The following is a 22,824-nucleotide window of genomic DNA, read 5'->3' as shown; positions in this document are numbered from 1 at the left end:
GCACTGCAGGTTTCCCCACTGCCCTCTGCACCAGCGCCACAACTTTTATCAATGTCTTGCCCACATACCACTATTATACAGCCTCCTGCTCTCATGCACGCTCACTCCCTCCCAGTGGGAGGAGACGCTCACCCACTGCCGGGAGCTGCATACTGTCCCCCACCCTCCTCCAGTTCTAGGGATGCCCATCGACCATCAATGATTTTCAAATAATCGATGGTTTATGGCCGATGTTGAATACTTTTGCCATCAATGTGGGAGGACACTGCCCTGCCTCCTGTTCTCCTGCCCTGTAACTTCCGCCAGTGGAGACCTGCTCACCCTATGTTGCCCACATTCCCCTATCATGCTTTACCACCCAGCCTCCTGATCTCATGCACCCTAACTCCCACCCACCCAGTCGGAGGAGACACCGACTCCTGTATTTCTGTGCTGCCACGCTGGACCCTCACCCACTGGCAGAAGCTGCACAGTGTCCACCACCCTCTTTAGTCCCCCGTATGCCCACACACCCCTATCACTACCCAGCTTCCTGCTCTCCTGAACCGTAACTTCCACCACTGGGTATTGGCTGACGCTGTGTTGCCCACATACCCCTATTATGCCTCATATCCCAGCCTCCTGCTTTCATGCACCCTAACTCCCACCCAGTAGGAGGAGACACTGACTCAGGGCCACCGTCCGGTACTCCTGTGCTGCCACGCTGGACCCTCACCCACTGCCAGAAGCTGCAATACAGGCATCTTTCATACAATTCTAACCATATTTCTCACAATACAAATGTTCACAAATTAAGGGGCGTAGCCCCTTACGCCGGTGTGAAGAGCGCCCGTAGGGCGCGATGAATCACCTAGTTATACATATGTATGATCTACATGCAAGGCTTTGCTGCTAACATTACCACTTGCTTGTATCTGCTATTTTAGCGACTGTATGGTCTGTAAGTTTATACGGCCTTTACTCTCTGTTCTAACAGTGTAATATTCTCGGGGGGCGTGGCTTGGCTGGCACCGAGAGCGGTTGTGGGGACTGTGAGCTCCGCAACTATCCCGTATAAAATCCTGTCCCCGGGCCTGCAGAAGCTTTGTCTGCACCCCAGCTGTCTTCAGAGCTGCTCCTGGATCTCTTGGGCTGCCCGTGACTATCCTGGTCTACTCGGGGAGTGCTGGCTGACTGACTCGGCCTGTTGCGCCTCGTGATTCCTCTCCAGCTGCGAGCGCCATTTTGGATCCCCCAGCTGCCTTGGCTGAACAGAGGAGTCCCCAGACTTGCGGTCTCCGAAATCCGGCGGCGTGTTTGCCCCTGCCTGGGTGGTTCGGCGGGAGAGGGGTGCCTGGAAGCACTCTGGGGAGTAGCGGAAAGAGCGGTGACTGTCTTCACGGAGGCGGGCCCCTCGGCCGCACGGAGTGAACGGCGCTGCCTCGCCTGCTTGTCTCCTGGATGGCGGTAACTACAAAGACCTGTCCCTGAGTTGGGCTCAGCAGGTACGAAAGGCTGTATGCTTTCTGGAGCCTGCGGGGATAGTACAATATATACTGCGCACCATCTGCCTTTGCCTGGGAGCAACTACAGTCAGATACCCTGCTACTGTCAGTATCCTTTCAATGTTAGGTGGTGTGCTAGCCACCACCATACTGTGAAATACCAAGACTCTACTTGTCCACCGTTAAACTGATAAATTGGCTGCGTACACTATTGGCGCAGTTATGGAAGCCTATCTACAACAAATCCTCCAGGCTATATCTGCCTCGGCTGATAGACTGGCTGGCAGACTGGATGATGTTCGGGAGTTAACCCATTCCATTTCTCATGTCCCAGAAAAATATCCTCATGTAGCTGAAGAAATTCTGCATCAAGATCCTGATTATGCAACCCCTATGACTCCTTCATTTACCCACAACCTGGAGATATCCTCGAAGTTGGATCCTGATGGCTTTGAGGGCATGTGGTACCATATGAAAATCCGTATTGACCTGACTATGTCGCACCAAAAATTTCTCATTCCTTTCCTGTTGGCAACTGTACGGTACTTCAGTTTGATAACTGACTATTCTCCAGGTAATCCTGCGATTCCCCAAGGGATGAGATACGGGTCCTTTATTATTCCACGGCCCATTCACGGCACCGAGAACTGGCCGGACTAGACCCTGCGATATAATACCCTGGGCTGCCCACTTCATGTTTTATTCTATTCTATTACTTTTCCAATAGAACATTGTTATATATATATATATCCTGTCTTTATCTCATTGTTGCCGCAAGAACCATATAACTGCTACACCCGTGGATATTATATGTAAATTTAAATGTCTCCTATGTATGTGCTGGCTTTCCTCTATCCTAGCTTAAGATCCTTCTTCTTTTGCCCTGATTATTCATCCGATATAATATTCTGTTGGTGAGGGGGGGAGGGGGAGGGAGGGGGGGGGGAGTGGGGGGAGTGGTAATAAATGGTAGTCAGTAGTATAGTTAGTTGTGGGGGGGTACAGTTAGGTTCTGGGCTCCAGGTACACCTCAGTTGGGGTTGGGTAGTACAGAGTGGGGGGTTTTGAGGGAGGGTTGTTTTGGTCGCTAGGGGGGTGGGTTGCTTTGGCTTGGGGTTTAAGGGTTGGTTCCTTCACTAAGGACCTACTTGTATTTTTTTTGTTTGTTTGTTTGTTTGTGTGTGCTATGGGTTGTGGACGCTACAGTATATTTATTTTATCTGTTTTTTAACATTTCTACCTGATGCGATATGGAAAACTTTACTTTCTCTATACAGTATAAGCATTCCTGTTTTACCCTAATACACATATGCCCGACTGGCGCCGTCGGGTATGTCTGATTCAATGTATGCAGCCAATGCCCTTTACATCCTGTTACGAACACGTATGGAATAATCTGCCTACTAATGTATGATATATCCTCTCGCTCAATGTCATATGTATGCTGTAGTGCCTGCCCATCGAGGTATGGGTTATTATTTGTATTTTGCAAAAAATCAATAAAAAATTATTGAATTAAAAAAAAAAACAGTGTAATATTCTCCCTTGCAGTTTGTAATAACAAGAGGGAGAGAGTCCCCCTTGTCTTAAGTGTCCCAGGCCCCCTGAAGGCTTAATCCGCCCATGCTGCACATATACGCGGTTAGCCTGCTGACTGGACTGCCCCGCTGGCACTGCGGTCTGTAGCCCATAGGCTACCTCCATCTCAGAATTACGGTAGCCCCAGGACCCACTGCATTGCTGCCCAATGTTGATACATTCATATCCTTCATAGTAGCCTATTGGGTAGCGGCTGGCGGCGGTGCAGGAGGGATCGCAGCAGGGACTCATTAACATCCTGGTGATACTTTATATTTGCGGCTAACCCCCGTAAAAGGAGTGGTTTCCAGGAGTTTGCCGCAAATATTATATAATAAATGGGCCCTATATAACACAGGGAAAATTCATATAGTAGACAAGGCAGCCAATACCATCATCCTATTCCTGCACTGGTGAATAATAAAAACCGCCACAGCTTGGAAATGTGCATATACTTCCTGTCTTTAATAATAAAAAACAAAACGGAAAAAAAAGAAAAGTTTGCGATAAATATATGAGTGTGGGAATTTTTGTGTACAAGGAAGCATCACATCGAGACACACAAGGGTTTGGTAAAGGTTGCAAAAATATACATCTTTAAAATGACTGTTGATTTGGATATTCTTGGTGTTATCTGTGTTGCCTGAGCCCATTGTAGGCCATCACTGACTTGAGTGGGCTGCGAAGTGTTTTTCAGCATTGCGAATTGTCTGGTTGTAGGAAGATGCTCTGGTTTCATTCTCTCCCATTCTGACACTAGTTTATGTGTGGGGCGCCAGCTATATTATGGAACACACTCCAGACCTCTTCTCCCCGCTGCCATTCATGTATTTCCCAGTACTTTTCCTGTTTGGGTCATTCAGCTCAGTAAACAGTCCAGTCTCGATGATCTCCTGCTGCCAGCTAATTGGCACAGCGCCAGTGGCAAACCTTTTGAAGAACACGGCGTCTTTGTCATCAAACTCAATCCCTCGGATCTCAGAGAAGTCAGCTATATCGGCAATGTCTTTGGCATAGACCACAGACGGGTCTGGTACAAATGGTGGGTCCACCATTCCTGCCTCCAGTCTATTAAAGTTTATGGATTTGAAGAATGAATGTTTTCGTGGGTCATCGTCATTGGTCCTGCGAGAAAAGATGACAGGTCAGGGTTAAAAACAAATGTATCCTGGTCCTTAAGTTGATTCCGGCACCTGTTATTGTACTCTGCAAGGTACTATTAAGTTCTTGCACATTTTTCCTGCCATTTCCTTCTGGTGCACTCATCCAGATATACTTCCCTTCAGAAAAATCCCATAGACACCCAATTGCCACTTCCTGCTCATCTTTTTCCTCTCCAGCATCCAGCTTCCCTTCTCTAAACTATAGCACTTAAATGATATATGTCTTTGCCCACAGTAGGCATGGGCAAGATGCCAACAACGGTATCCCGACTTAATGACAGGAGACCACAACCGGAATCCTGACTACCCCATCTCTGCAAAGGCAGCATTGAAATGGTTTGGGTAGCAGTGCACTCCGGCATCAGGCTATAATGTGTTGTTGTTTTTTTAAACAATATAAATGAAAACATAAAGCATCCAGCATATAAAAGGCTGGTGAGAGAGGGACTAGCGCTCAGGGGCAAATGCAGGATTTTTAGGAAAAGCTTTCCAAATATTTGAATCTATAATATGCAGTATATGAGGATGCACATGAGGAGAGATGGAGACATGAAGAGAGAAGGGTGATGTGGAGAAACATGGAGAGGGGGGCATGAAACGAGAGATGGGGTAGAGTAAGAGATGGACAGAGAAACCTAGAAAGGGAGGGAAAGGGGAGAGAGATGCAGAAAAAGAGAGGGATACAGAAAGAGAGAGATACAGAAAGAGGAGAGAGATGTACAGAAAGGAGAGAGAGAGAGAGAGAGGTACAGAGAGAGAGAGAGAGACATGGAGACAGAGAATATACATTAATCTCTGAACATGAGGTGCACAGGTCAGAGAACAGTTACCTGGGGCAGCTCACCACAACGACGCTCGCCACAATGCTGGCTTCTATTCTCCCTCTATGGGGGTCGTGGACCCCTACGGAGAATAACCCCTGTCAGTAGGGATCCCAACTGTGTGGCATTTAAACATTCGGGATTTTGATGTGTCATCCGGCACTAATGCAGCTTTGCAGGAAAACGGCCTGCAGTGCACATAAGAACAAGAGACTGTGTTCTATGTCAGAGTAAATGGGATTACATTAACATGTGGTAGCGAATGTACTGGCTGATTGTGGAAATAATGCCGTATGCATCTGAAATGCAAGTTACCTAAACTGTTCATTTTTGTTTTTCACATAAGTTATTACAAAATTAACCTTGGCACTAGTTGGGAACTAGATCGCCCTCTGCTGGGGGATATAATATACTTGGTTTTCAGCTTGTATGTACAGTAAAGATGGGTACACACTGAGCCATATGCCGTCTGGATGGGCAGATCTGACTGGCATATTGCCTTTATCGCTCGTGTGTACTGGCAATATGCACATCACACCATACCGATATCGCTAGCGGAACCATGCATGCCTAAGAAGGATGGATTGCTGTTTTCGCCGTTCTTCATTAACCCTTTAAGTGCCAACATCTCTGTGAGAGATGTTACAAATATCGGCTAAAAATGCCAGCGTCGCTCACATTTGTTATATAAATTCAAATAAGAAATGTAAAAAAAAAAAAAAAAGATTATATTACCTATATAAAGGTAAATATTCCCGGTCATTATGATGAATACAAATGTTGGCTTGGCAATTTTCACACCAATTTTGACAAATTCCCTTGGCACTCAATGGGTTAACATCAACCCAGTGTGTACACAATCCGGGAGGATGGGAATTAACATACAGAATCAGCTTGAATAGTAAGGATAACGTATAGTATAGGCCATTTGGGATGGTGCAATCTACAAATACATTTACTAAAATGGGAGTTCTATTGAAGATGAGATATTGCCCCTAGCAACCAATCCGTTTCTATCTATGATCTTCTAGAAATTGGGAAATAAATAAGAATTATATATAGAAAATGTATTGCTGTGGGCAACATCCCATCTTCAGAGGTGCTGTAATGCCCACTGCAATATCGCTGCCACTGTTATTGTCAGTTCTCCTACATATCCGCTCACCATTGTGTGTTGTGTTTTAAATGTTTAATACCATTTTGAAGTAAAGTTAACACAAATGCTGAACGTCATTTTCCAGTTATATATAAGTGACGCACAAAAATTTAAATTTCCTTCCAAAGTTGCACAAACAAAATCTTTTGCCGCACACAGCCTTCGTAAAATTAGAGGGAACATTGCCACCCGGTACTTGCAAATTAGAAATAGAGCAGCCAGGGTGGGCAGTGGTCATCCTGTCATCTCGAGAACATTGCACCCTGGGTGATGACATCACTGCCATGGCTACGGCAGTGGCGTAACTACATTTTGGGCGCCCCCCCACCGTTAAAGGGAGGGCGCCCAGCCACTCACCCGCCGCTCCCCCAGGTAGCCGTCAATGCAGGTGCCCGCCTGAGCACTACCCCTGCCGAGGTCTCCACACCGGTCAGCGCGGACATACCGGGAGCGTGGCATCACTATGTGGCGGTCCTCGGTGCATACAGCGCGACACCCACCCGGACACACGCAGCTCTATGCACCGCGTCTTACTCCCGTCCTGTTGCTGCTGCTTATTATTGATATGGCTTATTATTACCACCAGTGTTTACACTCCAATAATATGGCGCCGGCGCTACGGCATCTGGAGACATCCGCAGACTGCGTATTCCACACTCCGTGTTACTCCCATTGAAGTGTATGGGGACGCTGCCCTGATGGCGCACTATTACTGAGCCCACACCGTGTACCGAGGCGGCTGGGGGGACGGACGCTGCGGGGGACGGACGCTGCGGGGGACACAGAGGCGGCAATTACTTACAGCTGAGCCAGGCAGGGGGAGCCGGGAGCTGTCACAGTCAGTACGGAAGAAAAAAAAAAAAAGCCCATACAATGAATGGGCAGCCTGTGATTGGCTGAGCGCTCTCTCAGCCAGTCAGCAATTGGCTGAGAGAGCGCTCAGCAGCCAATCACAGGCTGCCCATTCATTGTATGGGCTTTTTTTTTTCTTCTTCAGTACAGACAGCTCCCGGCTCCCACTGCCCGGCTCAGCTGTAAGCAATTGCCGCAGCTGTGTCCCCCGCAGCGTCCGTCCCCCCAGCCGCCTCGCAGCGTCCCCCCCACCTGCACAGGTAAAGACTGGGGATGGTGCGGCGGGCGGCGGGGTATAACGTCGCCCGCACATGCATAGCGCCCCCCCGCGGTCGCGGGGGCTGCGGTGCTATAGTTACGCCCCTGGGCTACGGGCCTGATTATACCACTCAACCTTACATCAGGACACCTTTTGCTGCAGACAGTATACTGTATGGAATACTACTAAAAATGTCTGCCTCAGAGGAGACCGTTGTTAAGTATGCTAGAGGAGGCGGCAGTGGCCATTTTTGTAGGAACATTTAATAGTCCAGTGAAGGAGGCAGGCAGGCAGCAGTGAAGGAGGCAGGCAGAGACCGCAGCTCAGCAGCGCGGGGGGAAGGGCGGGTAGGTAGACCCCTGGCAATGAGCAGGTACTGTGGCATAATTAGTAAGGGGCAGTATTACCGTGTGGGGTATAATATGGTGACAAGGGCATTACTGTGGGGGCATAATATGGCACAGGGGCATAACTGTGTGGGGCATAATATGGTGCAAGGGGCATTATGGTGCGAGGCATAATATAATGCAAAGGGAATTACTGTGTAGGGCATAATATGGGGTAAGAGGGCAAAAGTAGGTTGTAGGGGTTATCTCTGATCGCACATGTCTCCTGCACTAAATCAAGCATATACTACAACTATACCCAACGTAATAGACTAGTTATGTGGGGAGATCCTCACCTGCTGCCCAATCGGTTCTGAGGTTTCTTGGCTAGAAATAGTTTACATATTTCTTTTGACTCAGCTGTGAATTTTGGATGGTTGAATACGACCTCTTCCTCCAATGTCCTGCGCTTCACATCATCCTTTGTCAGTTTATCCTTTGGGTCTTTGAATGGTGTATGGCCCGCAACCATCTCATATATACTGCAGCCCATTGCAAACCAGTCGACGGGGTAGGAATAATTCTCGTTCTCATTCAGGATCTCTGGTGCCATGTAACCATTAGTTCCTGCCTGCGGCACACACAGAAGAAGACAGCAGTTAGACCAGGCCTCCAGACGTCATGCTACTGAGTTACTATATATTACAATATAGACAGACACTGGCCCTTATTCAGATCTGATCGCAGTACAAATTTGTTCTCAAAATGGGCAAAACCATGTGCATTGCAGGTGGGGCAGATGTAACATGTGCAGAGAGAGAGTTAAATTTGAGTGGGGTGTGTTGAAACTGAAATCTAAATTGCAGTGTAAAAATAATGGAGCCAGTATTTACCCTGCACAGAAACAAAATAACTCCCCCAAATCTAACTCTCTCTGCACATGTTACATCTGCCCCACCAGCAGTGTACATGGTTTTGTCCATTTTGAGAACAAATTTGTACTGCGATCAGATCTGAATAAGGGCCAATGTTCATGATTACGGTTTCCAACAAACTACACTGCATGATCAATTTTGACATTAGGTTCCGTAAAAGTCAGTCGTTCAATATTTAGCAAAATGCCTTAGCTTGAAATAAATAGCTTTTTAACGTAGCGATTTAGGGGCATTTTCTGAGAGCTCTCACTAGATTGCTTAGACAATTCCCCTACATTGTCCTTGTGTAGGGGCCATAACGAGAGCAATACACCAATTGTAGCCAGGCACAGGGCCAGATATGTGCCTAGGCCCGTGAGGCACCGGCCTCAGGGCGGCACCAATTAAGGGCGGCAGACAGGCTGACATTCTGTTAAATAGCAGCATGGCACAGAGGGTGGGCAGCGGTGAGTGACGAGCACCGCCGCCTCAGACATGAATTATCATATGTCAGCGGCAGCGCCGCTCGTCACCCGCCCACCCACTCTGCCATGCACATTACATCACCGCTTAGTGGCTGGGTCCGATGGTCACCCTGCGCGTCCAGAAATGGCTCAGGCTCACTGCTGCCGGCGCCCGCCCATTGGCTACTCTACACACACACAGTCTATTGGCTGCTGTGTATCCAGCTGAGCTGAGTGGCGCGCAGATCCTCCCTGCATCTGAGGCTCAGTTAGTGTCACAGTGTGAGAGAGACTGACGGAGACACTGTGCTAATCACTGGACTAATAAGTGCCTCCCTTCCTCCGGGTCCTCCGTACAGTGAGCAGTCCAGAGTGCTTAAAAAAATATTGAAGTGGGCTACACTCAGTTAAATTTTAATGAAATATATAAATAACAATGTATATACATATAAGATTACATTAAATTAGGGGGGGGGGGGGCACAAAAATGTTGTGCCTAGGGGCGGCCTGACCCCTAAATTCGCCCCTGGCCAGGCAGCTACAAATCCATACACAACTGATTTTCCCACTCTGTGCAAGTAAGAGAGTCTGACCCTTCCAAAAGTCTGCAACAGAATCAGGCTGATCGAGGCTGCCAGTGACATCACAGACCCTCTCTGAAACCACCTAACCATGGGCCTTTTTCAGATCTGATCGCAGTACAAATTTGTTTAGAAAATGGGCAAAACCATGTGCACTGCAGGTGTGGCAGATGTAACATGTATAGAGAGAGTTACATTTGTGTGAGTTATTTTGTTTCTGTGCAGGGTAAATACTGGCTGCATTCTTTTTACACTGCAATTTAGATTTCAGTTTCAGCACACCCCACCAAAATGTAACTCTCTCTATACATGTTACATCTGCCCCACCTGCAGTGCACATGGTTTTGCCCATTTTCCAAACAAATTTGTACTGAGCTCAGATCTAAATAAGGCCCCATGTCCAGTTACCATCCCCAAACACCGGCTTATCGTCAGTCAAGTTGCAAGGGGATTGCGGAAAGTGTCATTGTTTGCTACTGGCGCATGCACGCTACAAGCCGTACATATGTGCAGTTGTTCGATAATCGTTCATCTTGCGGATTTGCACAACAGCAATCAATCAGGTCTCAATAACCCCCAGGTTCTGCAACCTTGGACACAGTACAGCTGAAGATGTCCGATGGTCAATAGTCTGCAGCTGTTTGGTGATGGGTGGATGCATCCAGCTGTGGAACAACTCGTGGCGCACAGCATACAAACATACAGCATGGGGAAACTAAAGCCGACACGTACCATTTCATAAATAATTGTAATGAATTAATCATATGCTATAAAGCAGGGTGTACTCAAACTAGTTTGCTCTGGGACACTGTGGGGGTTATTTTGGTTCACTCTTTCTGACAAATTCCTTCTTAGAAGTACAAAACCATGTGCACTGCGGGTGGGGCAGGTGTTACTTGTGCAGAGAGAATTAGATTTGGGTGGGGTTTTACTTCAAAGTGAGATCTATATTGCAGTGTAAAAATAAAGCAGTCAGTATTTTCCCTGCACAGAAACAAAACAACTAAGTGTGTAGGTTTAGGGAGAAGGGGAGGTGGGAGGGTGAGAATATAACCGCACTGATTGGTGGTAGATATCCACTGTGTAGAATATCAAATTAGTTAGTAGGATCTTATGAAAACTGACATAAACCTTAGTTTTAAGGTGTATAGGTCCTGTGCACTATTAGGGAATCCCTCTGAGTGCTTGGTTTTAGGACTGTCAGTGGTGCACCCCAGAGTATATACGTAGTATTATGGGGGTTTCCAAGAGAGGAAAAGAGAAAAAAGAAACTCTGGGTGGGGGCACCCTTAAATCATAGATCTATGTATACAAAAACCTGTATTTAAAAGTTAATTGCTTTAATAGGTATGCTCTAAAATGGTGGTGTACCTTGTCCTTGAATATCAATATTAAAAATAATGCGCATAGAAAATATATGGATAATAAAAGGGGGGGCTGGTATTGCCTTCGGCAGGAAAAAGCAGCAGGTCCAAAGGCAAATTATTTCCTTTAAGAATCATGCCTGATACTTGCAAACAATATATGCAATTAGCCGCACTGCTACCTAAACAGCTGATAGGGGTTAAACAATTGCCGCAATGGACATAGTCTACAAACCCGCTGTCAGCCATTGGACACTGACTCTGGTACAGCGATGCCAATCACGGAGAATCCATTTCTGATTGGCCGCACAGCGTATTAATACCCTGGCATACAGCAGGAGAGACACACCTCCCGTGACCAAGCGCAAGAGAAACGTACGTCGGGACCTCCCCGGTACACGTGGTGCACCACGTGACCGGGCTTCTCAGGCAGGGAACAGACGCCAAGCGGGGACGCCAGCACGCCAGCACGCATCCACAAGACCCTGACACATACAAGCCGGCAGTGAGGTAACCGCTGGACTCGTCCAGCGGATACATTTGTTTCCATCTTACCAACACTTGTATCAGTATCCTCTGTCTATTGTATTGCGAGCAACTCCTTGCTTATTCCAAAGCAGTAATTATACATAGGAGACTTACTGCTGAAGGGCGGCCCCTGCTTCCTGGCTGAATAAAAGCACCTGTCTTAATTTTTATATAAAATTGTGACCCATGATTATATTCCCACTACCTTCTTTACCACAATATTGGTAGGAACGGGGAAATATGAGGATCACACTGTGACAAGCTGCTTTTTCCTGCCGAAGGCAATACCAGCCCCCCCTTTTATTATCCATATATTTTCTATGCGCATTATTTTTAATATTGATATTCAAGGACAAGGTACACCACCATTTTAGAGCATACCTATTAAAGCAATTAACTTTTAAATACAGGTTTTTGTATACATAGATCTATGATTTAAGGGTGCCCCCACCCAGAGTTTCTTTTTTCTCTTTTCCTCTCTTGGAAACCCCCATAACAGAAACAAAACAACTCACCCAAATCTAATTCTCTCTGCACATGTTACATCTGCCTCCCTGCAGTGCACATGGTTTTGTCCATCTAAGAAGGAATTTGTCAGAAAGAGTGAACCAAAATAACCCCCTGTGTGACAATGAACATTATCAGCTAGCTACCACAGAACCACACATGTGTGGTCAGCAGACTGCGCATGCACTATAGCACTGTTATAGTGAAATGACTTCTAATGTAATCACTTGATTTCTGACACACCCCAGGATGAGTTCCTTTTGGAGCCCCTGACCAGCATGTGATTTTAATACCCCATGTATCGATCTATAGATACACAAGGCGGAGAAACGCGTTTTTGAGCTCCATTGCTGCATCATCCGTCCATACATATTTCCAGCCGGGTCACATTCACAGTGGACAGCAGATATCCAGTTATCCTACTGGTAAAGGAGGAAAAGTGACGTGCCACCCACAGAATTACACCTGCTTAAGGAGGCATCTCCATCCACAAACCACTGCTGGAGAACACTGACTGTGACATGGACTGGTAACTATACAAAGGATTACAAATTACAAACAAAGAAATAACTATCATGCCATAATATCTCAAGCCTGCCAAATTGCCTCAAACACCCAGCCAGCTATATATGTTACTTGTTGTCTGTCATGTATGTGGATTTTATGTATTATTCAATGTTGATATGTTGAAGTGCACTTCATATTAATATGTATCATATTATTTAAATAAATACAATTTAATATTCTAACAATTGTGTATATTAATATTGCGAAAAATAAGGCAGAACTGCGCTTCTTAAAGTGACAGCGTCCCATATTCTAGGATTAAGTCACTCCCTGTTTGTTTTCTCCCACTAGTAAGAGGCCACACATCCTCTTCAGTAAAGAAGCAGCAGCCTTGCCTTATTCCTAAACTGTGTTATATATCACCTGGTACAGTACCCACCGCGCTCCTAGGTGCCCCTAGGGACACACTTCTCTCCTGCTCCTATGATCCTGTTCCAGTCTCGGCAAGCATAGAACAGCATAGCCTCGGCAAGCATAGAACAAGCAGCCTCACTGCATGCATAGAACAGCGCTGCTATGTACCTTCCAACGCTGCTCAGTGTGTGCCAGAATGAAGACAGGGTAAACGGCTTGGGGACTATGCAAGTCGCTGAAGCCGTTCACAAAGGGGACCTGCACATGCGCATAAAAGAACATGCGCAGTCCCCTAACCATCAGAAGGTGGTGAATATATATATATATATGAAGTGGGAGGTGAGAATGGCACAGGGCTGGTATTAGAGGAAGAACCAGCCCACAGTAACTAGAACATAGTTGCCTACCTTCCTGCATTCTGCAGGAGACTCCCTGAAATAGCAGCAATCTCCCTCATTAGTCTAGGAATCTCCCTCATTTCACCTAGCCCACATTACACTGTTACATTTTTTGGGAAAAGAGGAATGAGAGATAGATACATTTACAATAAATCATCAGCGCCATTTCCCAGCACTTTACCAAGTATAGTATCTATTACTAACTGCTTTGGGGCTCATCTACATTTGTATATAAGTAATTTTAAAAGATTCCCCTCAGATGTAGCAGTACACACCCACGCTTCTAAGTGCCACGCACCCAATCTCTTTTCACAATCTCGCCATATATGGAACTAGACAAGCCCTTTGGGTGGAGCATGACCCCCTCAGTTGGGCACTGTGCAAAATTCTATTACCAACTACAATCTCCCTGAAACTCATTTTCAAAAGTAGGCAAGTATGAACTAGAAACCTACAGTAGGCATTATAGCTGAGTGAAGGGGGAAGTAGGTTCTGGGCTGTGGAGTGGGGGAGGTGGAGCAACCAGATAGTGTATTACCTGACACTAAGGGGGATATTTAATCTCCGTCGAGCATCTCCCGTGGGGGAGATGCTCGACGGGCCCTATTCAATGCTGTCTTCCCCGACAGCATTGAACAGGGTTTCCTGGCAGAACGAGCCCGACATCTCTAGCTGTCGGGCTTGTTCTGCCGAGAACAGCCGGGAAGTGACGAGCTGCCGGCTGCATCTCGTCACTTCCCGGCCGCAACTCGCGGCCACGCCCCCTTTTCGCTCCCCGGCAGGCGGGACATTGAATCCCGCCTGCGTGTTCTCGGTCGAGCTGACCGAGAACGGGACTGGGTCACGACGGGCGAGCAAGCTCGCCTGCCGTGACCTGAAGATTGAATATCCCCCTAACTGTAGATGGCGTCCACACTGTGCCCAGTACATTGATTAGTATTTCCCATATATCTGGGGAGGGGGGTGAGCTGCCCCCTTGCCTCCCCCCCCCCCCCCCCTGTTTCAGCACCGACTGTGCCGGTTATGCCCTACTGTACCAGTAACAAGGTACTCATTTGAGTAATGAATTACAGAGGAGGTAATAGCTGTGACTGTTATATAGAAGCATGGCAGCAGCAATCAGTGCAGTCACACGGTCAGGAACCACAGGTGCAGTATAAAATAGTATAAACTGGAAGCGTCCTAATAATGTTTGACACGACTGGGTTATAACTGACAAGGGACTTGAAAGGTTTTGTTTTCCAAGCGTAATGTCAGATGAATTAGTAAACCTTCCAGGGAAAGGCTATTACTGGAAGCAGGACACTAGAGGGTTCAATACTTGGCAATCAATTGGGTTTAAATCAGGGTTGCCGACCCTCCCGAAATTTCCGGGAGTCTCCCGAAAATCGGGGCTCCCTCCCGGCCCCCCGGAAGGGTGGGCAACCCTCCCGGATTCAGGGGGGACCCCCGCTGTCCCCCGGATCGCGGCATTAAAATGCCGCAATCCCCGGGTTTCAGAGGAGGGGGCGGGGCTAAAATGACACAATCGCGTAATTTTAGCCCCGCCCCCTCCATGGAGATCACTGAATTCCTTGGTTTTACAGCATGGGGGCGGGGCTTAGTGATGTCACGATTAAGCCCCGCCCCCTGAGCGGCTACTGAATCTCTCCTCTCCGGGCTTCTCCCGGAGAGGAGAATAACAAAGTCGGCAACCCTGGTTTAAATGAGGATGTGACTTCTGATTGTGCCAATGTTTCTGACATTTCTGCAGTTAAACTAATTGTCCAATACAACTTTATATTGCATAATGTATAATGTGTCCATTCCTCTATACATGATACCACAGGACAGACATTTATCACAACCAAAATACAATATACTGTATATTAGACATGGGGCCGTAACTAGGTGGGTGCTTGAGGTGCCACCATGCAGAGTGTAGGGCCCGGTGGGTGGCACCAATTCTGCCCTACACATGTAGCTTTGAGTGTGCTATTGTATCTGTGTTTTGCAAAGGTTATTGGGTTTAAGGCCATGGTTCCCAAACTGTGTGCCATAGCACCTTGGGGTGCCTTGGATTTGTAAAGGGTGCCTTGGATTGGTAGTCCAGGACTAATTCAAATATTTATGATCAATTTAATAGGCAAATTCATAGATGGTGGTTGCCAATCTTGGCCCTCACCACATAACTGAATGTAAGGATGATATCTAAAACACAATTTAGTTCATTTACTATTTTTATACATTTCTCAATTAGAAACTATCAGCCTAAGTTGCCGTGAAAAAATAAATACAGTATGGGCAGCACAAATAAGGTAATGGTTAGCATTACTGAGGTGAAGTCATGGGTTCTTTTCCCTACATGGCCCTAACTGTGCGGAGTTTGTATATTCTCTCCATACTTGCGTGGGTTTCCTCCAGGTACTCCGTTTTCCTCCCACAATCCAAACATATTAAAAAAGGAATCAGGCGCAGACCATAGAAATTATGTCATGAGCAGATGTGGGAATATATAACCCACTAACGTCTTCATAGATAAGTTCATCTTTAATGTTCATTTTGTATGTGCCATATTCTGTGTCCAATTACATTCAGACTTATTAGTTAATAGATCTCCAGCAGCTCCCAATAGCCAAACATATACTGGTAGGTCAATTGGCTCCCAACACAATTAACCCTGGAATGAATGTGTTTGCGTGTATATGAGGTAGGCAATATAGATTTTAAGCTCCACTGGGGCAGGGACTGATGTGACTGTTCAAGTATTCTCTGTAAAGCGCTGCGCTATATATATATACATAACTACTACAAACTTTTCGGTACTTGTTTCCTAGCACGGCCACAATCTTATGGATCGTGTACCTTTAAGTTAAGGTACACGATCCATACGATGGACCCGATTTCCTTTGAAATCAGGTCCATTTTGCCGGCTAGGACACAATATTGGGGGCATTGCGTCGGTCAGGACCATTAACATTGGTCCCGACGCGACCGACGCGATGCCCCCGATATTTCCATAGGCTTCAATGTTAAAAAATATTTTAACATTGAAATCTTGTCGGGAAAGGTAAAATATCGGGGGCATCGCGTCGGTCGGGACCATTAACATTGGTCCCGACGCGATGCCCCCGATTTTTCCATAGGCTTCAATGTTAAAATATTTTTTAACATTGAAATCGTGAAAAAATGTGAAAAATGTGAAATGGGCCAATATGACCCATTTCACATTATAGAGCCCGAAGCGTGGCGAGGGGACGCGTATAACTTCACAGGTATACGCGTCCCCTCGCGGGGCTCGCTACGCTCGCCACGCTTCGGGCTCGGTGGCTCGCTGCGCTCGCCACACTATTCTATTCTCAACTCCACGCCGACGTGGATAGTAGGGGAATGAAATGGTCGGAGGACGCGCACCGCCGCCCCTCGCGGGCTCGCTGCGCTCGCCACGCTTCGGGTTGGCGTCTATCGTGGGGTGGGGTGTACGATGTTAAATTTGGGGGGGTTGGGAATATTTTACATTGAATCCAATGTAAAATCGGGTCCCAGGGACCCGATTTACATTTCATTCAATCAAAAAATCGGGTCTAAAATCGGTCGGTCGCGTCGATCGCATTGCATGCGACCAAATCGCATGCGATCGACCCGATTTTTCCGACACGGCCACCCCGATGTAAATCGGGGTGGCCGTGCTAGGAAACAAGTACCAACTTTTCTATTGCTGGGCTCTTCTATGACGCATTCATGGACGCGTATGGTTTTCTATAATGGGTGCATGGTACCTGGTCCCCTGAGCCCAGGGAGGGCCCATACCACACCCATGTTTTAATACTCACCTTTCCAGTGTCCTCCATCGGGCGCTGCATCCGCGACAAAAATCAATGACAAAATGGCTGCCAAGTATGCGAACTTGTGAAGAAACTCTTGTTTCTAGGTTGTAGTACTAAGTCTCAGCTAGGTAACGCATCTCATTATAAGTAGCTGGGGTGTACCCCTCAATATATTCAGTATCATGTGTATGCATGCAAACCTGAAGGCCAAGACTCCTTCAGTCTGGATTGGCACCTCTCCCACCTGTATGGACCTAGCATTTGTAGACTGAACAGTTTTCATAGCATGGCCACAGGTAAGGTCATTATGCATTTAGAATGGCATGGGGCGCTTCTGACTGCTCTGTCTGGACCGCTATGGAGCATGTGCATTAATACAACTCTCTTTTTGGTTTTTATTTATGTAACACGTTCACACATGTCACTCTCTGAACATTTCTAACATTGAGCAGCTACTTTCACTTACTTAGCTGTTCTTTATTTGTGTGGCGCACTGGGGTGGTTTGCAGTAAACCACTGTATTGTTTGGGAACTACCCGATGAGGTTATCTTGATGGGTTTGGTGGGTAGGCTCATAATATTGGCCAATTGTATGCTAAAAACCTTGTCTATGATGTATAATTATTAAATTGTAATCAGCAGCGTTTCCTACCTGGAAGGAGGAGGGGGGCTGCCGCTGGTCTCTGCCTTGGAAAATGATTCAGTCAGTAAGGAGGTATTCAATCCCTGCCGCTATTTCCGATGGGGGAAATACTGTAGCGGCAGGCGCCTATTTAATGCTGTCTTGCCCGACAGCATTGAATAGGCAGATGTAACCAATATCTCTGAATTCTATTATTATGTATTGTTCAAGATTGGTTACTAATACTACTCAGTGAGCTGGGGGAACTATGTCTTGTTTTACTTACTCAGTATTAACCCCTCCCTTGCATGCATCTGAATGGTATTACTGAACTAATTGAGCTTCTACCACTATCCATATGTATGGTCTTGGAGTAGGACAGGAGAGGGGAGGGGCATTATATAGTAGGTGGAGGTGCCCACACACTAGAAAGATCTGCGATCATAAGATGTGTGCATAAATTAGCCTTCAAATCTTTTGTCCGATCTGGACAAAAGATTTCAGGCAAGCGCACATCTTTACCAAAGATTTTTCTTAAGATCCTGTGTGCGTTCCTATGGATCTTTTGTTAAATCTTCTGATCTTTTGTGCAGCACGTAAGATCAGAAGATTTAGCAAAAGATCCACGGGAGCGAGCATCGGCCGATTTTCGACCGATTTATCGAAAATCGGCCAATCGGCCCAAAAATCGTTCTAGTGTGTGGGCACCTTAAAGGTATATATCGGCCGATGTTTACCGATAATCGGTCGAAAATCGGCCGATATCGGTCCGATGCGCGCTCCCGTGGATCTTTATCTGAATCTTCTGATCTTATGTGCGGCACGAAAGATCAGAAGATTTAACAAAAGATCCATAGGAACGCACACGGGATCTTAAGAAAAATCTTTGGTAAAGATGTGCGCTCGCCTGAAATCTTTTGTCCAGGACAGACAAAAGATTTCAAGGCTAATTTATGCGCACATCTTATGATCTCAGATATTTCTAGTGTGTGGGCACCTTAACATAAGTGGAACTGGAAACACAAACTAGGCTTCCAATCTACTGTGCTGGTGTGACTGACAACGCAAACCATTGTATGTGCATAGGCTTAAGATACTAAGAAAATTTGGTAGACATGATATAATAAGAGATGTATTGCTCCAATGTGCGCCGTGCACAGAGCTAGCAGCAAAGTATGCCTGGGAAATATTTATAGTAACAGAGCCTGTAACATGCAATTATTTATTGTTATGTTGTGAATCAGCGAATCAGAATCTACCACTATATCTAAGCAAGTGTACTGTAATCCTAAACACTGGTTGGCTGATGGTATTTCATGGTAATATTTACCTTAATGCAGGGGTTCCCAAACTTTTTTGAATCACGGCGGCCTAGAGTATCAAAATATTTTTCACAGCACCCCTAGGCCAAAGTTTCTTTATAGAGAAATTCAGAAAAATATATTAAATGAAACAAGTTATGCTTATATGTCATCCTTAAGTACAGTTATGGTGTAAGGAACATGATTCACTTCTTTGTATCCATAGATTACTAGTAAGCCCGCTCGAAGCAAATGCTTCGAAAGCTAGTCTGCTACCTTGTGATTGCCTCTGTGTTTGTGCATGTGTGAAAGATAAACCGATGTAGTTTAATTTGCTGCCAACAGATGGCAGGGTTTCGGAGACACACAGTCAGACATTAGAGATATATATAGATGATTGAAAGTCACAAGAACTGGTTTGCCTGTTACACTGACCAGAAATAATTGGAACTGGTCCTGGACCACCAACCCAGGCCACCCCTGCAAGTACTCCGAGGCACCCCGGGGGGCCACGGCACACAGTTTGGGAACCACTGCCTTAAAGGTATCATGGCTGATATTAATTCATTATTGTAAATAAAGACTAATTTATTCCTGACATATTAAATCATGGCTGATATTAATTCATTATTGTATATAAAGACTAATTTTATGCTACGTATTTTTTTTATAATTCTTTTCTCCACGGTCCATTACACGTTTCTTGTAACAGAATCCAGTACACCTATACTAAGGAACGTTCAAACATTTAGCCATCATGGGCATATAGCCATAATTACTGGTGCTACCTCTTTCTGCTTTCCTAGTGAACATTTGGACAGCTGGATCCATAAAACCACAATAGGTTGTGGAGAGCATATTTATGGAGGCGGCTCCAAAGTCTGGAGAGTGTGGGAGATGTGGATGAGCTTGTTATGAGGGAGGCTTCATTTGTACAATTGAAAATAATGACATGGCGGCATATATAATAATGGATGTGGTATGGCTTGCTGACAATCAGTATGATGACAGTCCTCAGGCCGGAGCAGCGGCCACACACAAACAGGAGGTGTGGCTAATTTAAAGGGCTAGGCCTTGTGGGAGTCACAGTTTTGTCAGTCCGTGGGCGTGTCCAGCATCCCCAGAGCAGCTACCTGAACCTGGAGATGGGACTTTCTGTAGTGTCATCTATCTATCTGTGACAGCACCCCATTCCTGTCACTGCAGATGAGCCAGCACTTTGGTATTACCCCCTCTGAGGGTGACACGTAGGCAGGGGCTGCACTCCCTACACTGGGGCTTGAGATGACACTGCCTTGGAGGTCTAGTGGCTTCTTACCTTTTCACAGTAGCAGTGGCAACTCCAGCATCATGTTCCAAGACCTGACACTTCTGTGGCACACTTCCAATGATGCAGAGTTTTGGAGAGTCGCCAAACCCTAGCCCCTCCCCCCCCCATCCCACTTGTAGCATCTCCCCCTCTCCCTCTCTCCACAGTCTAACCTTAACCTTAACCATCGGCATCATGAAACTGTCAACATTTCACATGGTGACATTTTGGGTGTTGACATTGTAAACCTGTAAAACAGTTTGAGGATTTCGACCAAGTTCTTGTCAACAGTTTGAATCACGTTGATGTTCCGATTGTGGAGTTGGCCTTGTGAATATCTACATGGTCACTTATGGTACTGCCAGAACCCATAGGGATGGATACTAAAATCACTGAGTCTTGGGTGAGGTCATGGCGGGAGGGGTATGAGTTCCATTGTCATTGCCGATGTTGCAATGGTAATTTCCCTCCTTCACCCCTACCTTGACTACCTAGTCTCATTACCACTTCTATCGGATCTACATGCAACTCAATATGGTTCTGATAAGGCTCACACAACCTTTCATGCAAGAAGTCTGCACCACTAGGCATGTGGTCAGCAAACCAACCCAAACATGAATAGGTAAATGTACATATTACTGAAGAGGGAGTGTCCATGTTCTATCAAATAGCTGGTATCATTGCATTTATATATAAGCATGATAGGCCTATGCCAATGGCCCCATTTGTAACAGGGCATGCAAAGAAATTCTGAACACCCTATATAGTTCATGCATTACACAGAGTGTGCAAACATAGGGCCGTATTCAATGCGGCCGGCAAGGGGGTTATTATATGGCAGGGAATGCAGAAAACAACCGTTTAACCCCCGCAACGGGCGCTCACCATTTTCTACATTCCGGGGGAATCCTCGCTCTCAGATAACGGTGAGGATTCCCCCAAACAGCGAGGCTCGCAGCTAATGCAGGGAGTCCGCTACATTTAGCCGCAAGCCTCGCTGTTTTAGCAGCCGCACACACTGTGTCCCCATCTCTACAAAAACCTAGCGAGGTGGAAACGACGTGTGCAGGGGGTCAGCTAAATACTGACTCTGCGAGCTGTGACAGCGAGCAGTCAGCACTGTTCGCTGCCATAGCTCGCAAAAGTCATTGAATACACCCCATAGGCGCTGTTTCAATAAGATCAGACTGTATCAGAAATGTGGAGGAAAAGTGATGGGTGTTTCTGGGCAATGACTGGTATACTGGTCTCTTCAGTGGGTATGTTACGGGAGTGTCCTGGAAGCATTCACAAGGATAGGAGTATAGACTCTAAAAGTGTGTGTCTCAGTCCTTGCACATGCATGGACAAGTGAAGGAGCTGGTGGCCTCATTTCCATAAACCCGCAGATAGGTGACCGCCAGACTCAGAATCTGTGGCGCAACAACCTCTGTGGCAGAATGTCCATTCTAATATAGATAATGTGGCAATCATCCCATAAATAGTATCACCCGGCAGTAACGTATGTATAGCAACACCGAGGCTAAGTGCCTAGCATATTATGTAAACTGGCAGCTAAGTAGTTCTCAAATGGTTAATTGGTAAAATCTGCTTACCATCTGCCATTAAAATTAAATAGCCACATAAGGTCCTTAGCAAAGGCCAAATTATCCTAAGGCCAAATCCCCAGGAATTAAGGCTTGCTCTTATACAGTAACTCAAGGTAACGTAGCTCAGTGGCCTCTCCTCCTCTGCCACGTTATGTCAGAAGTCAGTGAGAGGCTTGTTACCTACCCGACTTGTGATGTGTTTTCCTTCTACTACTTTAACGGCAAGTCCCAAGTCAGAGAGACGGCAGTTGCCATTGTCATCTAGCAGAACGTTCTCGGGCTTCATGTCTCGGTAGAGAATCTTTAGAGAGTGAAGGTGCAAGATCCCACAGCAGATCTGAGCTGAGTAAAATATCACCCTACTCATCTCCAAACCTTTATCTCCAATATTATAGATATGGAACTTGAGGTCACCTCCATTCATGAGGGTCATCGCTAGGCACAGGTGGGTTTTAGTCTCGTATGCGTAGGCCAGCGACACTATGAAGGGGCTATGAACCATTTCTAAGATCTCCTTCTCCAGCAAAGCCATTTTCTCCCCATTCTTCTTCTTAAGTCGTTTCTTGTCCAGCTTTTTGCAAGCATACATCTGACCTGTGTTCTTCACTTGGATGGCACACACCTGTAATCAACAATAAGAGTGTTAGTTCTGTCAATAATAGGTGAAATCTAAACTGCACTGTAAGCGGCCTAAATGAGAGGTAAATATGGAGAAGACAGTACACGACCCTCTTGAGTACAAAGAGATGTAAAGACCCTTAACCTTAATAATATGCTCTCTATAAGTGGATGAGATGCGATCATTTGGTCTACAGCATGATGGTCGACAGTCATTAAGTCAACACCTAGGTCGACATAGGAAAAGGTCGTTAGTTTGACAG

The 22,824-nt window shown here is 46.2% G+C and overlaps 1 protein-coding gene across 1 annotated transcript in view; it reads right to left on the bottom strand.

Annotated features, from left to right (window-relative positions):
• Positions 1-3,530: 3,530 nt before the first annotated feature.
• Positions 3,531-22,824, bottom strand: part of GRK7 (G protein-coupled receptor kinase 7) — a 66,456-nt gene continuing 47,162 nt past the window's right edge. The window contains exons 2-4 of the mRNA XM_083178361.1: positions 22,128-22,565; positions 7,996-8,270; positions 3,531-4,187 (exon numbers count right to left, since the gene is read on the bottom strand). Coding sequence (XP_083034487.1) covers positions 3,842-4,187; positions 7,996-8,270; positions 22,128-22,565 — 1,059 coding nt within the window. The 3' untranslated portion in view covers positions 3,531-3,841. The remainder of the gene's footprint in view (positions 4,188-7,995; positions 8,271-22,127; positions 22,566-22,824) is intronic.

The sequence above is a fragment of the Crinia signifera genome, chromosome 3 (genome assembly GCF_055691185.1).
Source record: "Crinia signifera chromosome 3, ASM5569118v1, whole genome shotgun sequence".
Classification (NCBI taxonomy): Eukaryota; Metazoa; Chordata; class Amphibia; order Anura; family Myobatrachidae; genus Crinia; species Crinia signifera.
Note: the sequence above shows the minus strand (reverse complement) of the source record. Positions and strands in the feature narration are given on the sequence as shown.